General features: G+C 37.6%; 1 protein-coding gene and 1 non-coding gene across 2 annotated transcripts; one reads left to right on the top strand and one right to left on the bottom strand.

The window, feature by feature from the left end:
* The first annotated feature begins 406 nt into the window (after positions 1-406).
* On the top strand, positions 407-25,346 carry LOC125860932 (protein virilizer homolog). The gene is made up of 28 exons (XM_049540978.1): positions 407-625; positions 861-949; positions 2,260-2,383; positions 5,644-6,306; positions 6,455-6,826; positions 6,926-7,033; positions 7,148-7,327; positions 8,422-8,563; positions 8,679-8,860; positions 9,136-9,221; positions 9,301-9,349; positions 9,586-9,652; positions 9,777-10,255; positions 10,332-10,431; positions 13,995-14,128; positions 14,534-14,601; positions 14,697-14,913; positions 15,043-15,258; positions 15,729-15,884; positions 15,998-16,051; positions 16,187-16,380; positions 16,496-16,565; positions 20,341-20,663; positions 21,876-22,050; positions 22,132-23,499; positions 23,585-24,379; positions 24,614-24,685; positions 24,958-25,346. The coding sequence occupies exons 1-28, from the start codon at positions 551-553 to the stop codon at positions 24,976-24,978; spliced, it is 6,579 nt and encodes a 2,192-aa protein (XP_049396935.1). The 5' UTR covers positions 407-550; the 3' UTR covers positions 24,979-25,346.
* Positions 13,378-13,479, bottom strand: LOC125861092 (U6 spliceosomal RNA). Its single transcript, XR_007445954.1, has one exon. It is a non-coding gene; the product is annotated as a U6 spliceosomal RNA (small nuclear RNA).

The following is a 25,346-nucleotide window of genomic DNA, read 5'->3' as shown; positions in this document are numbered from 1 at the left end:
AAAAATGATACAATCTATCTAAATATTGTATTTCTTAAAATAATACCGTACAATACAATATAATACATCATGAAACAATACATAAAACCATCCAAACAAAATGTTAATTAGTGTGCCACATTTTTCACATAAAAATAATATATTATGTTATATAACTATAAAAAAAATATGCATATAATTTGTCGATTTAGTTTGATTATTTCTTCGATCTTTGTGGACAAAATTAAAATCAAATCGAATATTATCAATTTTTTTAAAATGTGAAGTCAAATAAAAACCATTCTATTTAATAGATCTGATTCGATTGTTTGACTTAAATTATTTTTATTCAAACAGTGAATACCCGATCGTCATACCGAAATTACCCTCAATATATATAATAGAATAATCTGTTGATACTGGGATAATAGAGTCAACTTTTTGGGTTTAACCAGACTCTTCTCCTTGCCTCTTCGTCCTCCCCAATGTGGTAAAACCCTAGCACCAAAACAAGATTCAGATTTAACGGTTCGGGTCAAGTTCTTCCGGCCGGAACACGGGAAGATACGGAATGGGTCGACCGGAACCCCATGTTATCTATTCCCACACTTTCCACCACCCCCAACTCGATGAGTTTGTAGACGAGGTAACTGAACATCTAGTGCAGTTATATAGACAATACCAACTAGTTTGTTAGTTTGTTCTTGAGAAATCTTTGTTTTTATAGGCAAATTGTTTAAATTTTGGGCAAGGGGAGGGAACCAAGGGTCATGCTATGTGGAGAATTATTGTGTTTTTTATTTAAACTGTCTATATTCTTGTAGAGGATGCTTTTCTTTGTTTATTTTTTTGATGTCGTTGCTCTATCTGTGTGTTGCCAGGTGTTATTTGCAGACCCGGTTGTTATCACTTCTTGTGAGATTGTTGAACAGAATGCCCCTTCCGCATGTTCTTCGCTGAAGCTTGTGGGGTATGGTTCCTATTCATACTTGCTTATTTCGGTTATGTGTAACAGCACCGGGTGTCATTATTTTCTTGAATTAAGCTTTCACTAAATGTAGTATGCACCATGAATTAATATTGCACAAAGGTGTCTTTAATCTGTCCTTGGGAGTGTGAATTCAAAGATTTCTAGGTTGTGGTTACTGTTGATGTTTTATTGCATTAGTGTTGGTTCACACACACACACACAGAGAGTCTTGATACACCATGTATTATGCTGACAGTGGAAGGGGTGGTGGTTCTGAGACCATCAGACAATCGGGTTATCAATGTTGACATGATAAGTAAGGAAGCAAAACAAAAAGGATGTGTCATTCCTTAGAAAATGTTAGGATTGTAATTTGTCAAAGACTCAAAGACTTGTTAGATATAAATATTTGCTTGTAAGTCTGAAGTTTTAGGGCTTGGTTCTACTCAGCTTTAAACATATTCTACACTCTTTGTGATGCATCTGGTGAATGCAGGGAAAATATATTCATCTAATTTCTTAGTTCGTGATTCGGAAATTAAGGAAAACCTTTACATGAATATCTGGGTTAAGCCGAAAGTCAAAAGCCTATGTCAAATACTGATAAGCTTATGATTTTCTTTTTCAAATGACTCTGGTTAGTAAGGAGGTATATACAGTGAAAAGTGTTTTTTTGGTGCCCAAGTAGAACTAATAAAAAAAGCCTCACTGCCGCAGTAACTTTGGAAGTCAGTAAAGTAGATCTTTTGGAATTCTAGCTTATGCTATTCATAAGTAGAAAATCTCTAGTGTAATGTCTAACCAGAAGTGCATCTCTCAACCAGATTTGTATGGGATCTTGCTGTTAGTTCTTCACCATCATGCAGCTATGATTTTAGACTTTTAAGACAAACGGATCCTGTAAGATATCACATCCTCTCCTATAAATCTGCTTTTACATTGTTAGGACAAATTTACCCATTATTGGTTGAAGAGGATTATACTCTTTTCCTTAGTTGCGTGGACTCTTCACTTTTGATGCCGCACCTGTCTCAGATTCTTCAAAAATACACTACTTTTGGCGAATCCGACACGCACCCCGTTGGCATTTTTGAAGAGTCCGAGCAACATAGCTCTTTTCTGAAATTGTTATCATCTTGCTTTTCTGGAGCTTGGTGGAATTATGAATAGATGAACTTTATATGTGTTGTCATGATTGTTATGACTTAGAAATACCTCTTTAGACATTTTCATGAAAGTTTATCTAGTTCTAACTTAAAATGAAAATTCCTTTTGACATATAATTTGACACTACCTTTCATTTTGTCCAGGGCCACTTCACCACCCTCATTTGCTTTGGAAGTTTTTGTCCATTGTGAGGGAGAGACAAGGTTTAGGCGTCTATGTCAGCCTTTCTTGTATTCCCATTCTTCATCAAATGTGCTTGAAGTTGAGGTACCAAGTAAAATTTGTAATTCTTGTCTTATTCATATGACGGTCTTAAACGTGGGTTGTGTTTAGGATTTTGTTGTAAGAACTAAGAATTAATCTATATGATGGTCTTTTATTCAGCAGTACTTAATGTTCATATGAAAAATCCGTACAGATTTTTTTCTGGATAAATCCTTATGGTAGTTCTTATTTTGTGGCCTTTAATGACGTCCTGCTGTATATTTGCTTGTATTTCTTCACTTTTATAACTGAAGCTTCCTTTTTTAACCGGTTGTTTCAATTCTAACCACAGTGCATTTGGAGGAATTTGTTTTGTATTCTCCTGTTACAGTGTGAATGCACTGGTTTCTTTGGTAGGTTATCTTGAAATAATAGCCTGAATGGAGTATGTTTAGAATTAGTTCTCAAATGGTTTGTTTTACCCTTTATTGTATATTATCCAAAACTTTTGACGTCTTTACAATCGAGAGAGAAACCTATTAGCCCATATTGAGTCCCCCTGTCATAATTTTTTTTTTTTTTTGAAACTGGTAACAACCATGTATATAAAAAGTTGCACCATAACAGGGAATCAGACTTTACAAAATCCCAACCAAGCTTAGGCCATTGCTTCACCGGGATCCTGTCATATCAACTAGTGATTCAGCCTCCTCAGCATAACTTTCTTTACACCTAAAATAAAACAAAAAATATACAATTCATCCTTATTTTTAAGCTCCAACTCAACAAACAATCCAATTTCAAGTTGATCTATTTATTTTATGACTTGACCCCTTCCCTGGACCTGCGTGAACATGGGATGCTTTGTGCATTGGGATGCCCTTTTTTGTAGAAGCAACTATTAATTTACTACCATCCCCCCCCCCCCCCCTCTTTNTTAAAAAAAAAACAATTGGTGTTTTTTTAATAGCCGTAGAGATATGGTCTCCGCACACATTACCCTCCCTAGACCCCATTTGTGGGATTACACTAGTTATGTTGTTGCCATGTAATAACTGGAGTGTTCGCGATAGCTTGCACGCATCTCTACTAATCTGTTACCTCCCACCAACATAGGTATCGAGTCTGTGCACCAAGGCTTGGAGAAATGGGAAAAATCACCTAGTGTTTTCGTCTCCGCTGGGTTTTGAACTTGAGACCTCAGGGTTCTCAATCCGCTTCATTGACCACTGTGCTACACCCATCTCTTCCTTTTTAAGATTATTTAACTGTTTTTCCCCTTTCTGTTTGAAATAATGAGGATTAGGACTCCTGTATAAATTTGTCATTTAACCTTGTTTATGTAAATGTTACTCTAGAGTTTGGACACCCGGATAATTTTGGGAGGTTCTTAAAGGTTAAATCATACTCAAGTACAAGATTTTGGATAACAACTTCAAACTTGAAGTAGTTTTCAGTGGGATGGTTAAAATTAGATACTAGTTCTCTGATGATGTCCAAGTGCACACACTTCGTTTTCCTTCTTTATGGGATTGCGGCTGTGAGATTAGTTCTAAGGCACAGAACAACCTCTGGAAATTGGTCAACTATAGTTGAGACTTTGCAGAAAGAAGTGGAGAATCAATCACATTTGGTATGTTGTTACTCATTGAATCATAATGCTGTTGTTACAGCCTGTCATGAGTACTTATCTTAATTGTAAAGGTCAATAGGTGGTAGTGCTATTTTATGTATCATAGTTTTCCCAAGTTGGCTAGGCAAGACTGGTGTAGATGAGTACCAGCTGAAATATAATGGAAATACTTATTTATCCTCATAAAGTCAAAATATGGTTTGCTTTTTCAACTTCTAATGCATCTTTAGAGTTACTGATCTTTGTACTTCTGATAGCTACATTTTCCGGCTAATGACTTGGTGAATGTGCTGTCAGGGTTAGTTTTCACTAAAACATCTCTTATACAAGCTCTTCTGAAACTCCTCTTCCGCACTAAAAGACAAACGCTGCCAGTAATCTTCTTGTGGCTCAGCATCTGTTAAATTTTATTATTGTGTCTTTTCTTTTAGTTGCTCTCATTTTATAGATGTGTTCTATACATTTTTTAATAACTTAGAATAACGAGAGTTCTTCTGATTTTAAAATTTCACTGACGAAGCACCAAGGGGTGCTAACCCTATAAGACATGATATTAGAAGGATAACAATAGAAGAAAAGAGATAAATTGATTTATATGTTTTTTTTTATTATAAAAATCTGGTAAAGTAGCTAATTTCTCTGAATCTTAGTGTGTCCTACTTTTTTTTGAGAATGGTAACATGTTATATAAGTAGCACAAAGGCTGTGCTAGAGCCATCTATAAAGATTTCAAAAGAACAAAAAAGCCATAGTTATGTTCTTTCCCCTATTACAAGGATCCTATGATATCTGTCAGAGAAGTGTATCCAACATATTTCATGGTTGGTTCAGCTGTCAACAAGTATAAATATTGAACACAGATGGACTCTGCCTGTTCAAAGACATTTTACCCAGAAAACATCCTATCTATTTCTATCCAAATAAAGCCCAAGCAAATTTGTTGAGAATGTCCTCCATGATTTTCTGTTTCTTCAAATGTGACAGCTGCTTGAAGCAAATAGCAGTTCAAGACATCACCAAGACATAACACCTAGTGATCGAATAAGACACAGGACTTCATTTTTTGTTTAATAAGAGGCAGGCTTAAGTGTCCACTCACAGTGGGGAAATGTGATAGCGGTCTTCTATTTTAGCTCACAGAAATTTTGGGTGTGTTTGGACTAGAAAATAACTTGTTTTTGTTATGCTATTGTTCTGTTTTGTTTTATATTTTACAAGTGATTGGATTTGTAATGATTCTGAGTTAATTGGTTTTGTGAAACATGAATGGATTTTTAAAAGATTTACCGTGCAAGAAACTAAAGCATTTTGACTTCAAGAACTTCCTATCATTTTTTTCCTTTTCCTGTTATTATTACCTGTGAGAGGTGGTTCCATGCTGCTCTCTGATGGAGAAAAAATTTGCATTTTGAGGATCTCCTTGAATTTGCAACAAACTCATGGGGTGCTATGAGTGTCAATGCTATCATATGCAACTCGTAGGTTTATCTATGGTTCATACTTGACTTCAGTTGGACAAAGCTGATCTGAACTTGTTTCTCAACATTACTTCCCTATTTTTTTCCCTCCTTGAATTTTATCCATGTCTTTATTGTCACACTTTTTGTCCTCCTAAAAGTTTCAAGCAGGAAAGAAAAATGAGAAGCTTTAGTATTTTGCTATTCATTAAAAGGAATGATGACTTGTGCAGGCAATTGTTACCAATCATTTGGTTGTACGAGGCAGCTATCGAAGCCTTACCTTGGTTGTATATGGAAACACCACTGAAGATCTTGGCCAATTCAATATAGATGTTGATTTAGATGGCTCTTTGGCTAATACTGTAAGTGTTGTTGAGGGAGACCTTGAAGACCTCCCACCTGCATTGCGTCCAAATAAGCTGTCTACTGAGCAAACATTGTCTTTTTTGAAATCATTATCTTTGAAAAGTATTCCTCTGGCTATTCCTCTCGAGCTCAGGCAGTTTTTACAACTTACCCTTAGAATGTTGGAATCACCTAAATTTGGACTCATGAAAAACAAGGTTCTTACTTCCTTATTATCAGTGGCCTCAATCTATTCAACTCCTTGCTTTCCTTCTACAACTACAATGCACGAGCAACTTGGGCTGGATAAGTTGGTTTTTAATCAAGAAGCTCAATTTGCAATTGCTGAAGCCAAAAAAGAGCTTTTGGAGATGCATAATAGCTTTATTTTTCAACCTGGTGACCATTCTGTTGAATTTTCAACTGATGCTATATTGGTGGAATCTGAGATTGAGACTGCTGCTCCAAAGCAGCTGCTGGACTCCTTAAGTCAATACTTCAAATTTGGTAGTAGTCCTGATGCTGCTTCTCATCGTGAGGCTTCAAAGGTGATTGAATACCTAGCTTGTCTGTTATATCATATCCTCTTTTTAATGTAGTCAGAAGTTTTCTGTTTACTTCATTTTCTAGACGTGTCTACAGTTTTCACGTGTAAATGTTGTCATGTATGATTCTGATTTTGATTTCTCTTTTCAGAGAGAGAACATGGTTCTCTGTTTGACTCTGGCTCTTTTAGTGTCATCTGCAAGAGAAAGCTGCTATCATTTTGTTAACTCTGGTGGCATGGAGCAGCTTGGTTATGCTTTTTCTAGTAGCTTGCTGAACTCTAGTGCTCTCAAATTGCTGCACCTTGGAGTTATTGAACAGGCAACTCGTCATTCAGTTGGCTGCGAAGGTTTCCTTGGGTGGTGGCCTCGTGAGGGTGAAAATATACCTTCTTGTACTAGTGAGAGATACAATCAGTTGTTGAAGTTATTATTATTGCACAATCAGAGGCATGATGTAGCCTCTCTTGCCACATATATACTTCATCGTTTGCGCTTTTATGAAGTTTCCTCCAGATACGAGGTAAATTATTTTGTTAATGCCCTCCTTTATGTCTTGTTGTGCATTTGATAAACATTTTCTCGGAGATGTGAACTTTCTCTCTCTTTTAATTCTCAATAGTGTTCCATATTGTCTGTCCTGGGAGGTCTTTCTGGCTCTGTTCAGGCTACCAGTGCCACATTGGTGGATATACTTGCCAATGCTAAACAGCAACTCAAGAACCTTTTGGTCAGTTAAAGTTCCCTTTACATTTTGGTGCATCTTGGCTTTCCTGTCGTTACCTGTTTATCGTGGTATTATAATTGCTTTGTCATCCATTTTTGTTGACAAGTATTGGTGCAGAAATTAATAAATTCCTCTGGCCCAATTGAAGATCCTTCTCCGGTGGCGTGTGCAAGTAAATCTTTGGTTCTTGGTGATGGTGGACAATTATTGTATAATTCAACCAGTAACTTGATTACTCGATCAAGTTGTTGCTTTTCTAACAATGACATGGATCAACATTTGCTTTCCCTTCTGAAGGTATATTATAACCAATCTTTAGTAGTCCAGAAGCTTTTTCTTCCCCCTGTCCCCCAACATTTTGGTTCTACTTTTCAGCAACACAAAAGAATTTGGTCCACAAAAAGGGTTTCGACTTCTAGACAACTTGAATGCAACACAAAAGTAGAAAAAAGTAGTGTTTCAAAGTTGACTTCCTTAGATCCATTGCTTCATTTTGCCACATGTTCTCACTAGCCAATTGCGTAGTGAAAATGTTCGTAAATAGATCTTCTGAAAGACGCAACGGATGGTTCCTTTATGCAATCTTACAGAAAGTAGAACACTTTTTGGATGAATCATTTCTTTTGCCTTCCCTGGTCATGAATGATGATGGTGATAAATATACATTGGCATTAATCCAGGGTCGCTTTGATCTATTTTGCCTTAACCCTTCATCCCGAAAGACAGAATGGCTAGTGGTGTGTGATTCTGTTCATTTCAAGTTGTTGTTCTCACTTACACAAAAAGAGATGTTGGTGGTAGTTCTCATACAAATTTGTTCAAACTTTAAACTGGTTGGCAATGTAATATAAGCTCTTTTTTTTCACTTACGTTATTGGGAATAAAATAATTGCTCTATATATGATCATCATGGTATCCATTCATTATTTTTGTTGATGACTGTGGTGTTCGGACCAACTGTCGGGTACCTCTACTAATTCCACGGGATACTTACCACCTCCCACCAACAATAGGTTCTAGGTAACTCTGTCCACCAAGGCTAGGACAGATGGGAAGAATCACCTCAAGCAAAGGGTTCTCGAACTGAGTTTTGAACCTAAGATCTCAGGGTTCTCGAACACTTCAAGCTTGTAAAACAAAGGGTTTTCATTTTCAAAAAGTGAAGACCTTATAAAAAAATGGTTGTTAAATTCGTTATAGGAGTTCCCATATTGAAGTCATTCTCAGAGTTATCGTTGGAGCAATTCCTTCGAGATTTAGTGCTATGGTCACTCTATTTGCCTTCCTTTGATTTTCCTGATAGTCTTATTCATTGTTCTTCTTGTTGATAAAACTTCGTATTGAAACTAATTTTGTCAAATCTTTTTTGTTCTTTTTTTTCTTGTGAGCAGGAAAGGGGTTTTTTCCCTTTGTCGGCTGCTCTATTGTCATCTTCTGCTTTATGGTCTCACGCTGCCTGCACGATGGACTTGTTTGCGGATATTGTATCGTACTTTGAGGCCATTGTTCTTTCTCTTCTTTCTACTCGCTCAGGTTTGGTTTATATTAATATGATATGTTTGGTTTCCAACTCAGTTCTATGGTAGTGTTACTTGACACTACAAACACTTCAAAGTCTTTCTGTTATATATACTATTTCTGTTTTCAGGGTTGATATTTCTTGGTCGCGACCCTGAAGTTGCCACTATAATAATTCATGCCTTAAAGGGTGCTGATAATTGGAAGAAGGAAGAGTCCATTTCCCTTCGACATGCATCTGTCCTAATATCCAAGGGTTACTTTTGTCATCCACGTGATGTTGCAGTGATCATTGAGATGCATTTGAAGGCAGTGAGTTCTGGTTATTGTTGAAAATCCATGTCTTCCTTGTTTCTTTGTTCCTTTGAACTTTGTTGTTTTACATAGACACGAAAGATAGCAACGAACCAAACTCTCTCGTGGCATACTTCTCGTATACGGGCTTGTTTTTTGCCCCTTTTCAATGAGATTCATAACTTGATAAAAACAATTCTCTTCGCAGCTATTTGGTCCTGACCCTCAAACTGTGTTCTTATTTTCTCTCTAGTAATCAACTATATTTCTATTTACTCTTGTACCTGTTGCAGATCACTGCCATAGATCGTTTAGTGACATCAAGTCCAGACTCTGAAGATTTGTTGTGGACAGTATGGCAGCTCTGTAGTCTTGCCAGGTAAGAGCTTGTTTTTGTTTCATGCTAAAGGTTTTCAATCTCTAAGCTTTTTAACTAATGCTATTGAGATGTTCTTCAGATCTGATTGTGGACGCCAAGCTTTGTTGGCTCTGGTTCATTTCCCCGAGGTAATATGCTCTCATTCTGCATCGATCTAATCGAAAGTAGAAGCAATTCAAAGCTTCATGTGTGAGCATTACTGGCTAACGCAGTTACTGCCGTCATCCTTATTGTTTATAGCTTATCATTTACTGATTCAATTTTAAACACTAGCTGCAGAGTTTTCCCTTGTTCCCGATGATATGTATTTGACCATCTCAGGTGTTTTATTTCCATGGTCTGAAATTTCTTTTGTATCATGTAGGCTCTTTCAGCTTTAATTGCGATACTACACTCAGTCAAGGAATTGGATCCAGTTTCCCCAAATAGTGGTACTTCAGAATTCAGTTTGCAGCAATTTCTCCTCAAGAGAATATGGAATTCATGCTACTTTATGCTGAATACATTCAATTTTTGAAGTCTTTGCATAATGTCTATTAACTTCTTGATTTTTAGGAGCTCCACCTTTGAACCTTGCTATCTTTCACTCTACGGCTGAAATTCTTGAGGTCATTGTTTCGGACTCAAGTGCATCTTCTCTGGGGTCTTGGATTGGACATGCTAAAGAACTTCATAGAGTCTTACATTCCTCCTCCCCAGGATCCAGCAAAAAAGATGCTCCTGCGAGGCTTTTGGACTGGATTGATGCTAGTGTGGTGTACCATAGAAGTGGAGCAATTGGTCTTTTACGCTATACTGCTATTTTAGCTTCTGGTGGGGATGCTCACATGGCCTCAACAAGTGTTTTGGCATCTGATGGCATGGATGTTGATAATGTCATTGGGGATTCTTCCTGCACTGATGGTAATATCATAGAGAATATGCTTGGGAAACGCATCACTGAGAAGGATTTTCCTGGTGTTGTTCTTCGTGACTCATCCATTGTTCAGCTGACGACAGCATTTCGAATTTTGGCGTTCATTTCTGATAATTCGGTATGACATTAGTGGTGATTTTTATCATATTACATGTCTCAGTAAAACTCTTGCGTAACATTGTTTGTTGGTGAAGGCTGTCACTGCTGCTCTTTATGATGAAGGTGCTGTCATGGTTATCCATGCAGTTTTGATCAACTGCAGGCTCATGCTTGAGAGGTCCTCAAACATATATGGTTAGTTTCTCCAACCATCATGTTTGCTTGAATGTCAACATTTAGCTATGATCATCATACACAAGAAACTTTTCTTTCCTAACTGTTGACCCCATGTTGGATGTTCAAAGTGATCATAACACACTATGAATGTGAAATTCTATCATACATTGTATCTGAAAGTAAAAGAAAATAATCGCTCAACATATTTTCCGACAATGGAACATTTGTCAAACCCCGGTCAGCAGAACCTAGGTCTAAGCAGTGCATAATCTTTTGTTGTAAAATCTGTCATAGCACCACCCTTTACACCTTATTACCTATAAAATAAGTTGGTTATGCTTTACAATGATGTATCAACTTTCCTTAGACAGAAGTTTTTAATGATTTAATCAATTGTAGTATTTGGTGCTTTTTTTTGTGTTACTCGGAGTAAGTTCTCTTGTTAATTTTGTCAAAACAGTTGATATATGGATTTCTTTTGGGGGTGAGAATGGTGTCCGAGTTGGGTTGTGTGCATTTCCATCTTTTGGACTAATGGAAACAAATCCCTCATCATTTTTGCCTTTACTAGGATTTGAACTCTGTAGTATTTGGTGCTTTCTTTATGTTTCTTGGAGTAAGTTCTCTTGTTAATTTTGTCAAGACAGTTAAGATGCGAATTTCACAATGGTGTCCGAGTCGGGTGGCGTGCATTTCCATTTTTTGGACTAATGGAAACAAATAACTCAACATTTTTGCCTTTACTAGGATTTCTAGTATGTAGTATTTGGTGTTTTCTTTGTGTTGCTTGGAATAAGTTCTCTTGTTAATTTTGTCAAAACATTTAAGATGTGAATTTCTTTTGAGGTGACAATGGTGTCTGAGTCGGCTTGCGTGCATTTCAATTTTTTAGACAAACGGAAAAAAATCACCCAATTTTTTGCCTTTACTACGATTTGAAGTCTAGTCTACTATGGACCTATGATCCATTTTAGTGGTGGCGAATAGGTGGGTTGGACTGAATTTGGGTGGGTCGAGATGAATAGAGTTGAAGTTACTTGGGCTCAAATGGGTTGGCTTGAAATAGAATACGAGTCAAAACCTAACCCCGTCTAGTTCATATTAAGTTTTAATTGTTTTTTCTATTCTTTTATTTTTTTTAGTACCTAAATAATTATTTTTTTCCGGGTACATACAACATAACAAATAAAAAAATGTCTTTTTTACATCCAAGGGTGTTCGTAGTGGTCAATGGAGTGGGTTGAACACCATGAGGTCTTAAGTTCAAATTCCAACTAAGACAAAAATACTAGGTGATTTTTTCCATCTGTTCTAGCCTTTTGGTGTATGTTGTTGGTGGGGTGACATGTATCCCGTGGTATTAGTCGAGGTGTGCGCAACCTGTCCCGAACACCATGGTTATAAAATAAATGTATGTTTGAAAATATATTATTACAAGATTACTCATGGATCAATTTTGGCTAGATCTCAACCCAAAATTTTGGTGGATTTGAAGTGAGTTGGACTGAAATAGGCTAAAGCTATTAGGACATGTCACTAATCCACCCAAACTTGGGTGGGTTAAGATTTCATGGGCTAATTTTGCCACCATTCTAACTTATTGACCACTAAGCCAAACCTTTGGGTGCGGCACAAGGACTTGTACAACAAGAACAACATACTAGTGTAATCCCACAAGTGGGGTCTGGCAGGGTAGAATTTATGTAGACCTCACCCCTCCTTTGTGGAGGAAGAGAGACTTTTTCCGAAAGACCCTTGTGTCATGTCATGCATATCAAAGCATGCTGAAAAGGAAAATACAGAACTAAAGAGGACATCAAATAATTGGGAAAACATTACATAATATTCAAAAAATAAGAAACAATAACAACAACCAAATAATGTGATAATTGAAACACAAGAAACAACATATAGTAATAGAAATCATAGGATAAGAAATTACAAGCGTGATGCTACTACTACTGATATGAAAGGAGAAACAGGTACGGTGTACCAAACTACCACTAAGCCTATAGCTGTCTACCCTAATTTGTGACTTCCATATCCTCCTATCTAGGATCATGTCTTCATTCATCTGAGCATCTACCAGTTTCTGTCTAATTACCAATTACCTCCCCCAATATTTCTTTGGCCTACCTTCACTTCTCCTTAAACCACCATTAGCCAATATCTCACACACCTACTCATTGGGGCATATGCACAACTTCTCTTCACATGCTCGAACCATATTAGCCTGCTTCCCGTGTCTTGTCCACCATAGAAGCCACTTCCACTTTGTCCCGAATATCTTTATTCTTAATCTTATCTCTCCTAGTATGCGCACACCTCCACCTTAACATCCTCATAGCTGAAACTCCCATCTTTTGAGCATGAGAGTTTTTAACTGTCAAGACTATGCTTCATACAACATAGTCAGCCTATATAGTCTTAAAAATTGCAATTTCTTAATCAGTCTTGATAACGACTCATTGTCTCAAAGAGTGGATTTCATGGAGATCTTAATAGTGATCAAAGGGATGTACAACTCCTTTTGGATTTAATGCTCTACTTTGATGTAAAGAAAGTAGCTATAAAACACTTTTCCCGATAAAGCATGTGAAGAATGTCTTGTAGGCTTTAGGACTTCGTTTAAGTGACAAAAGTAGAGTGACTTGTTAGTCAGGTCCCAAGTTCGAGTCCTACACCTTTTGAACAAAGCCTGATATTTAAGTGGAGAAGGGTAAAGGGGGGGGGGGTCTATTATCCTGAGTTTCGAAATTCACAATAGGGCCTCTTCTCTTGCGTCCACTTTCCTCACTCAACGCTTAGTTGATCTTTCCATGGAAGTGGGAGTGGATTCGTACTCCATTATGCCACAAGGAAATGAAAGTGGAACTTGTGGATGCACAGGTTTTCCTAGGATATGGTCTGTGTTTGTTGAAGGGGATGGTGTCCGACAGAGAATTTAGGTCTTTTTTCTTGTCTCAAATGTGACCATTTTTCATTTTCTTGCGTTTCATCCTCGCACTAGAGCCATTCTTATCTTCTCTGTATCGTTCCAAATTTATCAAACATCCTGAAGGGAACATTAGGAAATATGGATTTTTAATCTGTTCTTGGAGTCTCCCTCATCATTATGCAGTGCGCCAGTGCCACATGAACGACCAAACTTCACATGTCGATTAACACAGTGCTCTGTAGCAAGTAGCAACTACTAGATTGCAGTTCCCCTAGTTCCATTCCACTATGGCCAGTAAGATCCCCTGGAAACAAAGAGAATTAAATTTCAGATTTGTCAGCTCCGCCAACCAAATCACATTAATATGCAAATTATAGGCTGAATAGTAAATTGGCATGCTCTGGAGCTTCCGCTTCTGGCAGATATCTGTCATTTTGACATTAATGCTCTATGGACTTTGTTCTTGGAGAGGCTTTTAGGAAGAGCTAACTTAGGTTTTGTTATGAATATTTTACTTTGATTTAGCTGTGGCATCATATCATCAATTCCTTTCTCTATTTTACTTTCTGTTTTTTTCTAATTTCATAAAGTATATGTTGTTCATGACAGTCTTTTCATGTTGTTTCCACTTTCCCTTGAGCAGATTACCTAGTTGATGAGGGCACAGAATGCAATTCAACTTCAGATTTATTACTGGAACGTAATCGCGAACAGAACCTCCTTGATTTGCTAATTCCTTCTCTGGTGTTGTTGATTAATCTGTTGCAGAAGCTAAAGGTTGTAGTGACTATGAAGAAAGTTCTTGCTGTTATATTTTCAAGTTGCTTCTTTCACTGCCAGTCGTCAAATGCTTGATCTTTGCATTATCTCTCCTTCCTCATTGGAATGTAGAGCAGGTTGACCTTCCAAGATAATTTGCCATATTTATGTCCTGAAACAAGATTCTCCATCTTTTATAGACAACTAATGTGGGCTTATGTTAGCGCAATTAGAATTTAGCTCATGCCCAAACAGAAGTTACAAATTGTACTGTTAGATCCAATTCAATGAGCTGTCCCTTTTCTTGCACATCTCTGGTTTGGTGGTTACCTTTTAAAATCTCTATGATCAATCTTTTCCCAAGTTCTGCATTGCACGACATATTCCTGACAGAGGCAAGCTGTTCTCTTACTCCATTTTTAGGAAGCTAAGGAGCAGCACAGGAATACTAAACTAGTAAATGCTCTTCTTCAGTTGCACAGAGAAGTGAGGTAAGGAAAACCTCTTTTTCGTGTAAATACAGCAATTCTTTTCACCTAGTTTGTCTTCCCTTCTTTATTTAACTATTTTTATTCCTCTGTTGCAGTCCAAAGTTAGCTGCCTGTGCAGCCGATGTATCCTATCCTTACCCCAGTTTTGCACTTGGGTTTCAAGCTGCTTGCGATCTTCTAGTTTCTGCATTAGCCTGTTGGCCAGTTTATGGTTGGACCCCTGGCCTTTTTCATTTCCTCCTAGATAGTCTTCATGCAACTTCGGTTCTGGCGTTGGGTCCCAAGGAAATCTGTAGTCTGCTTTGCATATTGGTATGTGATGTTTTATAACTCGGTCATCCTTCAGCAGCTAGATTGATATTCAGTTTTTCTAGATTTGTCATGTTTGATGCTAGCTGGAATCTAACTATCTCTTCTCTGGATCATATATGTACATTCAAGAATGACTTATTCGCAGAGGAAGGGGTCTGGCTTTGGGAAAATGGAACACCTACATTGAGTGTCCTGAGAACCTTGGCTGTGAGAACACTATTAGGGCCTAAGAAGGAGAAGGAGATTAATTGGTTCTTGCAGACTGGACTACGGGAGAAGCTGCTTGGCCAGTTGAAACCACACTTGGGCAAAATTGCGCAGATTATCCTATGTTGCTCCACCAGTGTAAGTAATTATTCATCATTCCCTAGTTTTCTTCCTATTATCTTCCGTTGTTTACGTCTGGTTTTAGGGCTTTAATAGGCAGTTTTGGAGAAAATTCTCATTTATCCTTGATTTGCAACTTGTCTGATCTAGTGTTATAGCACTTTTATGCGGGAGAGGCAGGGGGTAGCCTCCTCTTCTCTCTTCTCTTCTAATCCTTATTTAGTAATATTAGCATATTATCTTATTCCTCAATTTCTACAACTATCTGTTGATGTTCGTCTAGCTATTTTTCTGTTCTTATTTTCAATTCTGCATTTATTGCTCTTCTTTTGAGCCGAGGGTCTATAGGAAACAACCTCTCTACTCCACAAAGGGGTAGGGGTAAGGTCTCCGTACATCAGACCCTCCCTAGACCCCACTTGTGGGATTACACTAGGTATGCTGTTTGTTGTTGCAATTTGTCTGATGATTAAGGTGCAATTTATCAGACATTGGTGGTCATCCAAGACATGCTGCGCGTGTTCATTATTCGCATTGCATGTATAGGCGGTGATAATGCTTCAGTACTTCTACGGCCAATGGTTTTGTGGATTGGTGATCGTCTTTCTGAAAAATTGCCACTGTCTGATTTGGATGCTTACAAGGTTATATTTACTTTCCATCTTTACATGTGTCGTGGCAATGATATTGTTTCTGATTTTTTCCTGGTAATTAACTTGAACTTGTTTTCTTATGATTGCTAACTGTTCTCTTACAGGTCCAGCGACTGCTCTCCTTTCTGTCTCTTCTATTAGAGCACGCACATGGAAAGGTGTCTTCATTCACTTATAAATTCAATCTGCTTTACTAGTTTTACATATGTAGTAGTTATTAAGTGTTCACTTAAAAGTTCAATCTGCTACTAAGCAGCTGAATGTTAACTGCTTATCACATTTTTTGTGCTCAGAGGTTATTCTTGAAGGAGGGTGGCCTTAAGATGCTAATCAAGGCTCTAGAAATGTGTTTAGCTACTGCTAGCTTGGATGCAAAACAGTTAGCTCAGAAAGGGTTTTCCCTTATTAGTTGGTGTGTGCCTGTATTCAAGTCTATTACACTACTTAGTGAGTGCAAAACTCGACAAACCCCGGGAATAGTTGAGAGGTTAGCTAGGGTTACTATGGTTCATCAATCTTTTGTAGCTCTTTTTGGTTGTATTGAGTTTATATGGTTTTCTACTGATGCTTATGTGTCTGCTCTATTTATTGTGGATTTCCAGACACGTCCCTGAAGATACGACTGCTGAAGAAAATTGCTTGCTTTTGTCTTTGCTCCTAAAATTTTGCAAGGTATTTCCTTCTCGTTTTCTGTTTTCATTTATGGCTTAGGTAATATTACTCATGGGTGTCTGTGCATCTTATTTATGCTCTATTTGGTATTTGTTTTCTGGAGATCAGTTTAAGATTTTCATTAAGTATCTTGATCAAAAAAGATTTTGGTTAAGCTGCTGAAGTTTTGCAGCATTCAGATTTCTCTGGATTTTGATTTGTAACTTATGTTGCACTGTCTAATATAATGGTACCTTGGCGTTTTCATCCTCTTGTTTTTTATTGGGCTGGCTAGGCGCCATCAATTTTACCTTTTATTTCCTTTTGTAATTAGTGCATTATTATATTTGTTCCTTCTTTGGTCCTTTTGAAAAAAAAGAAGCATTTTCGTTCTTTAACTAGTACTCATAGTATCCATTTTTTGAATGAGATCTTGATTCTCCTATTATGACCCTCTGGGTTTATATTGTGATATACAAGGGTCTTTTTGGTTGACGTTCATTCTCACACAACTCTATTTTTAAACTATCTGCCATCTGTTTTTGGTTTTCATATTTTGCAAAACTTGCTTGTAATGACAAAAAATTACACTGTATATATAAGGTAAATTTTCTGTATTTTTGTAGATATATATATTTTGAACCCCCTCAATGACAAAGAAAAATTGATGGCTCAGTGGCAAGTTCGCTGGAAATTAACCATCACGTCCCCAATTCGATTCCCTGTGACAGGGTTTTATTTTTATTTTTACTAGACGAAGCATGGCCGTGCGCGCACGGGCCCACGACAATAGTTAGGAGTACTTGTTAGACAACAGTTGAAAAATCAGTACATAGTAGTAGTGGTTGAAGAACATTTCATAATAAGAGAGACTACACACATTCTATATACATTAAATTTATGATTGCAGAGCTTTGCATGTGTTTACATATTTATAAAAGTTGATATTGCAGAAGGCTAAATAGCAAACACAGAGTTTATGCATGTATATTTACATAAGCTGGTACATCTCGTTTTCTTTATTCCTAAAGGAGGTTGATAGGTAGCTGGGGAAAAAAGAAGGTACAAAGTTTAGTTTTTAGCCTGTTAGATTGAAGATGCAAGTTAGAGCAACAAGTGTTATAGGATGAAATAGAAAGAAAAATGGTGCACTATGTTTAACTTAATCCATGGATTAATTATACCTTATAGAAGGTCTTATTTTATCCCTAGAAAAGGGAGGATCTAATCCAAGGTTTAACAATCCTTGGATAAGACCTCTAAATGACTAAACTTATCCCCCAATCCTTTTTCCTAAATTTCTTTTGTAATTTAATGTTTTTTTTTATTTATATGAAATAGTTGTAAATGTTCTTTTTAATTCTCCAAATTTGTTCAATGTAATTTGATGATTTCACAAACTAATATTTTTTCTCCATTTTTGATTTGCTATGTTGGGTTGATTTTTTTTCAGGTTTTTTTTTTAAATGCAGTTTGTCGATTGACCACTTGAACTATTGTGTTTTTTTTTTTTTTTGTAAAAAAAATAGTATTAGGTATTTGAACAATTTAGTAGCCTTAAATCTATGTTAAGTTTAAGGTATATTGACCAACAAAAAAATTAAAAATACACCATGCTATCAAGGATCTCTGTAGTGGCATATCACACCTCATAATTAATAATATATATATTTCTAATATTTTTTGTATTTTAACTTGAGTAGTTAAATGAAATAGAAAAATCCTACAAAAATTCAAGTGTATAATCGTAAAGAAAATTTTTGTAGAGTTTTATCCTCAAATAATTCAAGTTAGAAAATAGCAAACATGGCGACAAAATTATGCTTCTCCTACCTAGTTAGGAGGCCACAAAAAAAAATATTGTCTGGCAATTATCTATCTTGTCCCAATTACATGAAATAGGATATCCAATAATAACTCAAGGGCATAATAGGAAAGAAATTTTTTGTAGAGTTAAACTAAACACAAGATTTGGTGGGAAGCAATGAACCAAACACTTGATAAAAACTAAACCATGCATTACTAATCCACGCGTTACTAATCCCTGCATTATGAATCTTTGTACCATCGACCCCTTAGTAGTATTTCTCCAACAACCATCTCTTTCCCTTCCCTTTTCGAAATGTGGAGTCGAGTTTTACTCGGTTGAGGAGTAGTCTTTGGTCACTTATTTACTTTTGGTGCAATAAAGTTCCTTGATGTATAAAAGAAAGTAGGAAGATACATACCTTGGTCCATGAAAAAGAATATTTAGACGAAATGGATTGGTGTTGAGAGGCTTAAAGAAAAGTTCTCTATTTTATATAGACTCTCTGTGAACAGAGAAGGTGTTGTCTCTGAAGCTTGGTGGAGTATTCTGTTTTAGAAGGAACTTTAGTGATTGGTAAATTGTAGAAATCAGTCAGCCGTTAGCTGCTTTGGAACATTTTTCAAAAAATTACTCACTGGTGTGTCTGGCAAATAGTGAAGGAATTTTACTGTAAGCAGTTGCTATAATATGTTTCAAAAAAATTTGAGTAATTGGAAGGAGGCATTGTCTAGGAAGATGAACATGGAAGACTAAAGCACCTTCAGAAATTGCATATTTTGGATGGATTGCTACAAGAAATGTGTGTCTAACTAGCGGTCGCCCCAACCTGCAGTTTTACCAAATGATACAATCGATGCACATGACGATTTTTAGAGAACAACGAGATTGATCTTCATATTGGGTTGATTATCCAGGGAGATGGAGAGATAGACGAGGATGTCACTCACTGAATTGGTGAAGGGTGGATGAAATGGAGGCTCGCATTTCGAGTCTTGTATGACGAGAATGTGCCACTTAAACTTAAAAGGCTAGGTTCTACAGAATGGTTGTTAGACCAACTATTTTGTGGGGGCGGAGTGTTGACCAGTCAAGAACTCTAATATGCAGAAGATGAAGGTGATTAAGAATGAGGATACCCGAGACTCGGTGGTAGTGTCTTTGGTGGGAGAAAAGATGCAGGAAGCGAGGTTGAGATGGTTCGGGCATGTGATGTGGAGATGCACAGATGCTCTAGTGGTGGAGGTGTGAGAGATTGACTAGGGATGGATTCATGAGAGATAGAGGTAGACCGAAGAAGTATTGGGAAGAAGTGATTGGACAGGACACGACGCAGTTGCAGCTTACCGAGGACATGTCCTTAGATAGGAAGGTGTGGAGGATGCGAATTAGGGTAGAAGGTTAATAGGTAGGAGTGCGTCCATCCTAGTAGGTAGGAATGCATTATCTTGGTGCCACTTAGTGCTATGCTTGTAGTTTCTTATTCTTTGATTTTGCTGATATCTGTTGTTTTGTGTATAATTCGATTGTAGTATTATTTGGTTGTAGTACTGTTCTGCTTCTATTTGTTGTTTTGTTACCACCTATTGGTTCTTGTACGTTCATTATGTCTTTTTCTAGTCTGTTTTTGTCTTGAGCTGAGTGAAGGTCTGCGTACATTCTATCCTCCCAAGACCTCACTCTATGGGAAATTGGGAATACACTGGGTATGTTGTTGTTGTTGGGATTGGTCTCCATCATATCTTAATTCTGTGGGGAACCTTTTTAATAATTTGGATTTCAGCCCATGTAAAATATAATTCGGGTTGTTACTGCGTACTGGTGCCCCGAACCTGGGTAAGTATTTATGTTCAATTTCTAACTAGGTTTAAGATGATATGACTCAACAAATAGTTTTCTTTTATTAAATGCAACTTAACAAGAATATTTCTTTCTTTTTTTGCTCATTTGTGAATCTTCTGACATTACTTCTTTCTGCAAATATATCAGGTCCTACCTGTCGGAAAAGAATTGCTTTCATGCCTGTTAGCATTAAGATTACTTTGGTCATCTGCCAAAGGAAAAGATGCTCTGCTTTCACTTCATCTGCATGCTAAGTCCTCTAGCATCGAGGAGCAGGAATTAGAGAAACAATTTGAAAATGGTCTAAACCGTGATTTCGCTCTTGACTGGAAGGAGCATCCTCCATTGCTATGTTGCTGGGAATCTCTGTTAAGGACACCTGCTTCAAAGGATGATCTACCAACTTATACTGTTCAGGGCATTGGAATATTATCTTCGGGTGCATTATCTTTCTGCATGGACGGTGAAAGGTCTGTTTGTCCATTTTCAATTTTTACATTTTGTATGGTGAGGGACCGTGGGTGTATTGGTTAAGTGTGAGGCTCTGTCTGTTTCTCAGGTGCATGGCAATAGGTCAAGTCCATTCAGATGCATGCCTATCATTTTAGATCTTAAATCACATGAAAGGAAGTTGTTTTGAAAGATCAGCGATCTCTTGGATTCCATCTAAGACCTAGAGAAAAATGGGGGATGATAAAAGAAAAGAATCTATTTAGTTGATACCAATTAATTAGGATTAGGTTATAGTCATGTTAGTACATTTACGTAGGTACAATATTTGCTATGAAGTCTTTTGTCTTGTTATAGCTTTATTTGCCATTAGAAAATGTATCTAGTGTGGAGAACTCCCTAGTGTTAGAACTTTTTTCCTGGATGTCGTAGGCTGTTTCAAGTTTTAGTTTATATAGAACATTGGCCTGAGATGAGTTCAAATGGAGCAACTGGAGAATGATGATTCATGTGGCTAACCCTAAGTTGATTGAGCTGTAGTTGTTGATGTTGTATGTTAGGATGGATATAACTTGCTACTTAACTGATGTTACGTGAACCCCTTAAAATTAACTTTCATGTTTATTTATCATCCCTATTTGACTTCCTCTGATAAGTTTTCATTCTTATCTTTTGGAAAATTCCTGATGCTAGAACATCAAAGCAAGCATCTTTGCTTAACTGATCACTATACATGAAAGAGCAACTAAGTCTGAAATGTGCTTTATCTGAATAGGGAGATATTGCTGTATAGATCTAAGAAGTTAGTACTGAGACAGTCATATATGACTTAAGACGTAAAACAGAATTGAATAGGTCTGGCAACTTTTTTTGTTTGGGTATTGTTCTTGTACTATACATGAAGTTAATACCACTTATGTATACACAGTTCCTTGTGCTTTTAACAACTGAAAGACATGATAGTCTTCAGATGTGCATTTATTAATATGGGGTCGGGCTTATGAGAGTTCTGATTGGATATATTCATGTCCTTCATGTTGTTATCTATAAGCAATTTCTGCATGCTAAACATTCTTCTCTACTTTCTATAGCCTGATTTTTATCCTATTTGGATGAATGTTAGTCAAAATCAGCACCGTGACCTGTAAAGCTTTACATGAGAAGGCATTGCTAACTAACTTCTCTTGTAATTTGATGTGCACGTTGTTCTTAAACTGTTCTTAATTCTTCAGTGTGAACACGGAGAGAGTTACTGCAATCAAGTACTTCTTTGGGCTTGAAAATGACAATGTTGCCATGGACGGGATTGTTGAAGAGAGCATTGAATCTGTAGAGGAACTGGTTAATTTGTTGAAGGCAAGTGACAATTCCTTCTTGCCTGTATTGGACAAGATTTCTTTGGACCAGGTATACCTCCAATTTTCCTGTTCTTGGTTCGTTCTCATTGTTGCTTCAAAAAATGTATGTAATTGGATTTTTATTGGACAGATTAAGGAGTCAGCAAGATCATTAATGCTTCTTCTGCATAAACCTACTGGCACAGTTAAGGCAGATGATATAATGAGCAATATTCATTTTCCTTCACCTACTGGTACCCCTTATTCCTCAAAGATTAACACCATTGTAGATAGTGGTACTGAAAGGATTGAGGATTATGATTTAAATGAATTTGGAGACAAGTTTTCATGGGAGTGCCCTGAAAATTTGCGTGATAGTTTGACACAGACAAGTCTTACTAATAAAAGGAAGATCTCCTCAATGGAAGGGCCAAATAGGCGCACCAGGGGAGATAGTGCCTCAACTGAGAATGCCATACCGGGTGCATTCCCACGGGGATCTGTACCTACCATTGTTCCTTCAGGTCCTACTCGTAGGGACACTTTCCGCCAGCGCAAGCCTAACACGAGCAGGCCTCCTTCTATGCACGTGGATGACTATGTTGCAAGGGAAAGAAGTGCAGATGGATCTAATAATCCTAATGTAATAGCAGTCCCACGAATAGGATCTACTAGTGGGAGACCACCGTCTATTCACGTGGATGAATTCATGGCTCGGCAAAGAGAACGCCAAAATCCTCCAGGGATCTTGGTTACTGATTCAGCTGCTGCACAAGAGAAAGCAGCAATACCTGAAAACAAAACAGATGTGGAGAAGTCAAGTAAATCTCATCCCCTGAAGTCTGATCCCGATGATGATCTCCAGGGAATTGATATTGTATTTGATGCAGAGGAATCTGAACCTGATGATAAACTGCCTTTTCCTCAGTCGGATGATAATCTACACCAGCCTGCACCTGTAGTTGTTGAACAAAACTCTCCTCGGTCAATCGTTGAAGAGACAGAAGGTGAGGTGAATGAAACTAGTCAGTTCTCCCAGCGGGGTACACCTCTGGCCTCAAATGCTGATGAAAATGCCCAAAGCGAATTTTCTTCTAGGATGTCGGTTTCTCGTCCTGATCTGCCGTTGGCTCGAGAACCTAGTATATCTTCGGACAGGAAATTCAATGATCAGTATGAAGACATGACAAATTTCCACCCTAAAACCTCCACTGTGTTTGCTTCGCCTGCAGCAGCAGTTAATTCTGGTGTAGGTGCTTCTGCATTTGCAAAGGCTTCTTCATCATCTGTACAGGCAGCTGTTGATTCTCGAATGCCACCCAACTTCTATTCTAGACCTACTGGTCAGCAAAGTTCCCAGGGATATTTTGACCCAAAAATGCAGCCACCATTACCACCAACTCCGCCTCCTGTGACAATGTCATCCTTGTCTCAGAATGCTGATCGCATTGTTAGCCAATCTTCTCCATTTGTTAGCTCTATGATAGATGTCCAACCACATTTACCACCAGGCTTCCATGTGAGAAGATGCAATCTTTGTGTTCTATTTTCAGTTATTATTATTATTATTTGTTGGCTTTAAATGGTGTTTTCCTTTGTAATAGGTTCAAGCTGAGTATTTATCAGCTGGTGCTTCAGCTGCTGTGACCTCCAGTCCTTTGCCAGATTCAAAGTTTGGTCGGACTTCACTTTCTTCACCTGGAGGATCTGTTAGGCCTCTTCCACCACTTCCTCCAACGCCGCCCCCATATACAATTAGCCTTTCTAATTTATCGTCATTAAAGAATCTAACTTCCCAGACTCCAGTTTATAATCAAAGTGTTGGAACTAATGAGCTTCAGCAGACCTCCCATGCACATTCAAGTGATCTTCGACCAGGTAATGTTTCAGCATCTGGTCCCATTCTAACAACTTATCCTCCACCTCCATTAGCACCACCCTTGCTATTCAATAGACATGGGTCCGTGCCTGTTAATTTTTATGGAAGCAGTTCAGCTCCATATCACAATGAAAAGCTCCCTAGCATCTCACAGCATCTTCCTGCCATTCACTCTATACCATCCGTCACCCAGCTGCAGCCACTCCAGCCCCCTCAACTTCCTCGTCCTCCACAACATATTAGGCCAATTGTTCCAGCTTCGCCCCAGTCAGAGCAAAGTGTTCCTTTGCTACAAAGCCCCATGCACATGCAAATGCAATCACCACAGATGTTGCATCAACCTCAAGTTTCTCCATCTCATGTGTACTACCAGACACAACAGCAGGAGAATTCGTTACAACAGCAACAAATAGAACATTCTCTTTCTCAAGTACCACAGCAGCAAGGTGATATTGTCACCCAGCAACAAGATTCTGGGATGTCATTACAAGATTTTTTTAGATCTCCACAAGCTATTCAGGTACCTAACACTGACTTGCCTGTCACATTGCATTTGTGGCATCCAACTCCCGGTAGTTGATGTTATTAGGAGACGGCAAATCATGGAACACTAGAAACAGTTATAGAAGTCCATCAACCAGTTGGATCAACTATGGTGTCTTTATTTTAGTAATTGTGTCAAATTATTAAGTATAGAGTATTAGTTGTATCAGATTGTTATCTAGTTGATTTTGATAATTACCCATCCTTGCAGTCTCTCTTGAGTGACCGTGACAAACTCTGCCAGCTATTAGAACAACATCCAAAGTTGATGCAGATGCTTCAGGTATGATTGGCATCTGCTTATTATGCAGTTAAAACACATTCATCTGTTTCTTTCTTTTGGCCTGCCGCTGTGCACTTCACAATTGAGCGTTATTACAATTTTCTTTTCTTTTTTTATTTTATTACAATTTAAATTTTCTTTTTTTATTCATATTGTCACCCAATTTACCTTGGGTAGTGAATTGTTTGTCTCCTCCCTTTATTTATATTTTGTTTCTCATGGGTAATGGGTCGATGTGTGGAAAGTTTCTAATGATGCTAATGATTTGGCAGGAGAGATTGGGCCATCTCTAAGTGGGATACCAGTGGAATCATCGCTATGTTCTGGCTTCTTGTCTTTATGCCTATAGAATATGTATAAAGAAGCTTTGGAGAAAGAGAGTTCATCTTCTTGTACAGAAAATGTTTGTATTAATGGCTCAATCAATGTTTATAAACCTTTGTACATTAGATTTAGTTTGTTAGCTTGAGATCTTCTTATCATTGGATGTGTACAAGTAAATTTTGTTGCAGCTAGCGTAGATTATTCTCCCTTGTGGTTTGATGGCATTACTACATAGTTCTTTTTCTTCCATTTTGTCCTATTTTTGCCAAATCAGAATGGATTCCGGTCTCTTCTGATACAGTTTCTTTTATGTGATTTAAGTCTACTTTGCCCTTTT

This window comes from Solanum stenotomum, chromosome 3 (assembly GCF_019186545.1).
Source record: "Solanum stenotomum isolate F172 chromosome 3, ASM1918654v1, whole genome shotgun sequence".
Taxonomy (NCBI): Eukaryota; Viridiplantae; Streptophyta; class Magnoliopsida; order Solanales; family Solanaceae; genus Solanum; species Solanum stenotomum.
The sequence above is the reverse complement of the archived record's forward strand: the minus strand, read 5'-3'. Positions and strand labels throughout refer to the sequence as shown.

Excerpts from the sequence above, each read along its gene's own strand:
- LOC125860932 (XM_049540978.1), top strand. The coding sequence starts at position 551 with ATGGGTCGACCGGAACCCCATGTTATCTATTCCCACACTTTCCACCAC. Across the intron at positions 626-860 it reads TCGATGAGTTTGTAGACGAG|GTGTTATTTGCAGACCCGGT; the intron begins GTAACTGAACAT and ends GTGTGTTGCCAG. Across the intron at positions 7,034-7,147 it reads AGCAACTCAAGAACCTTTTG|AAATTAATAAATTCCTCTGG; the intron begins GTCAGTTAAAGT and ends GTATTGGTGCAG.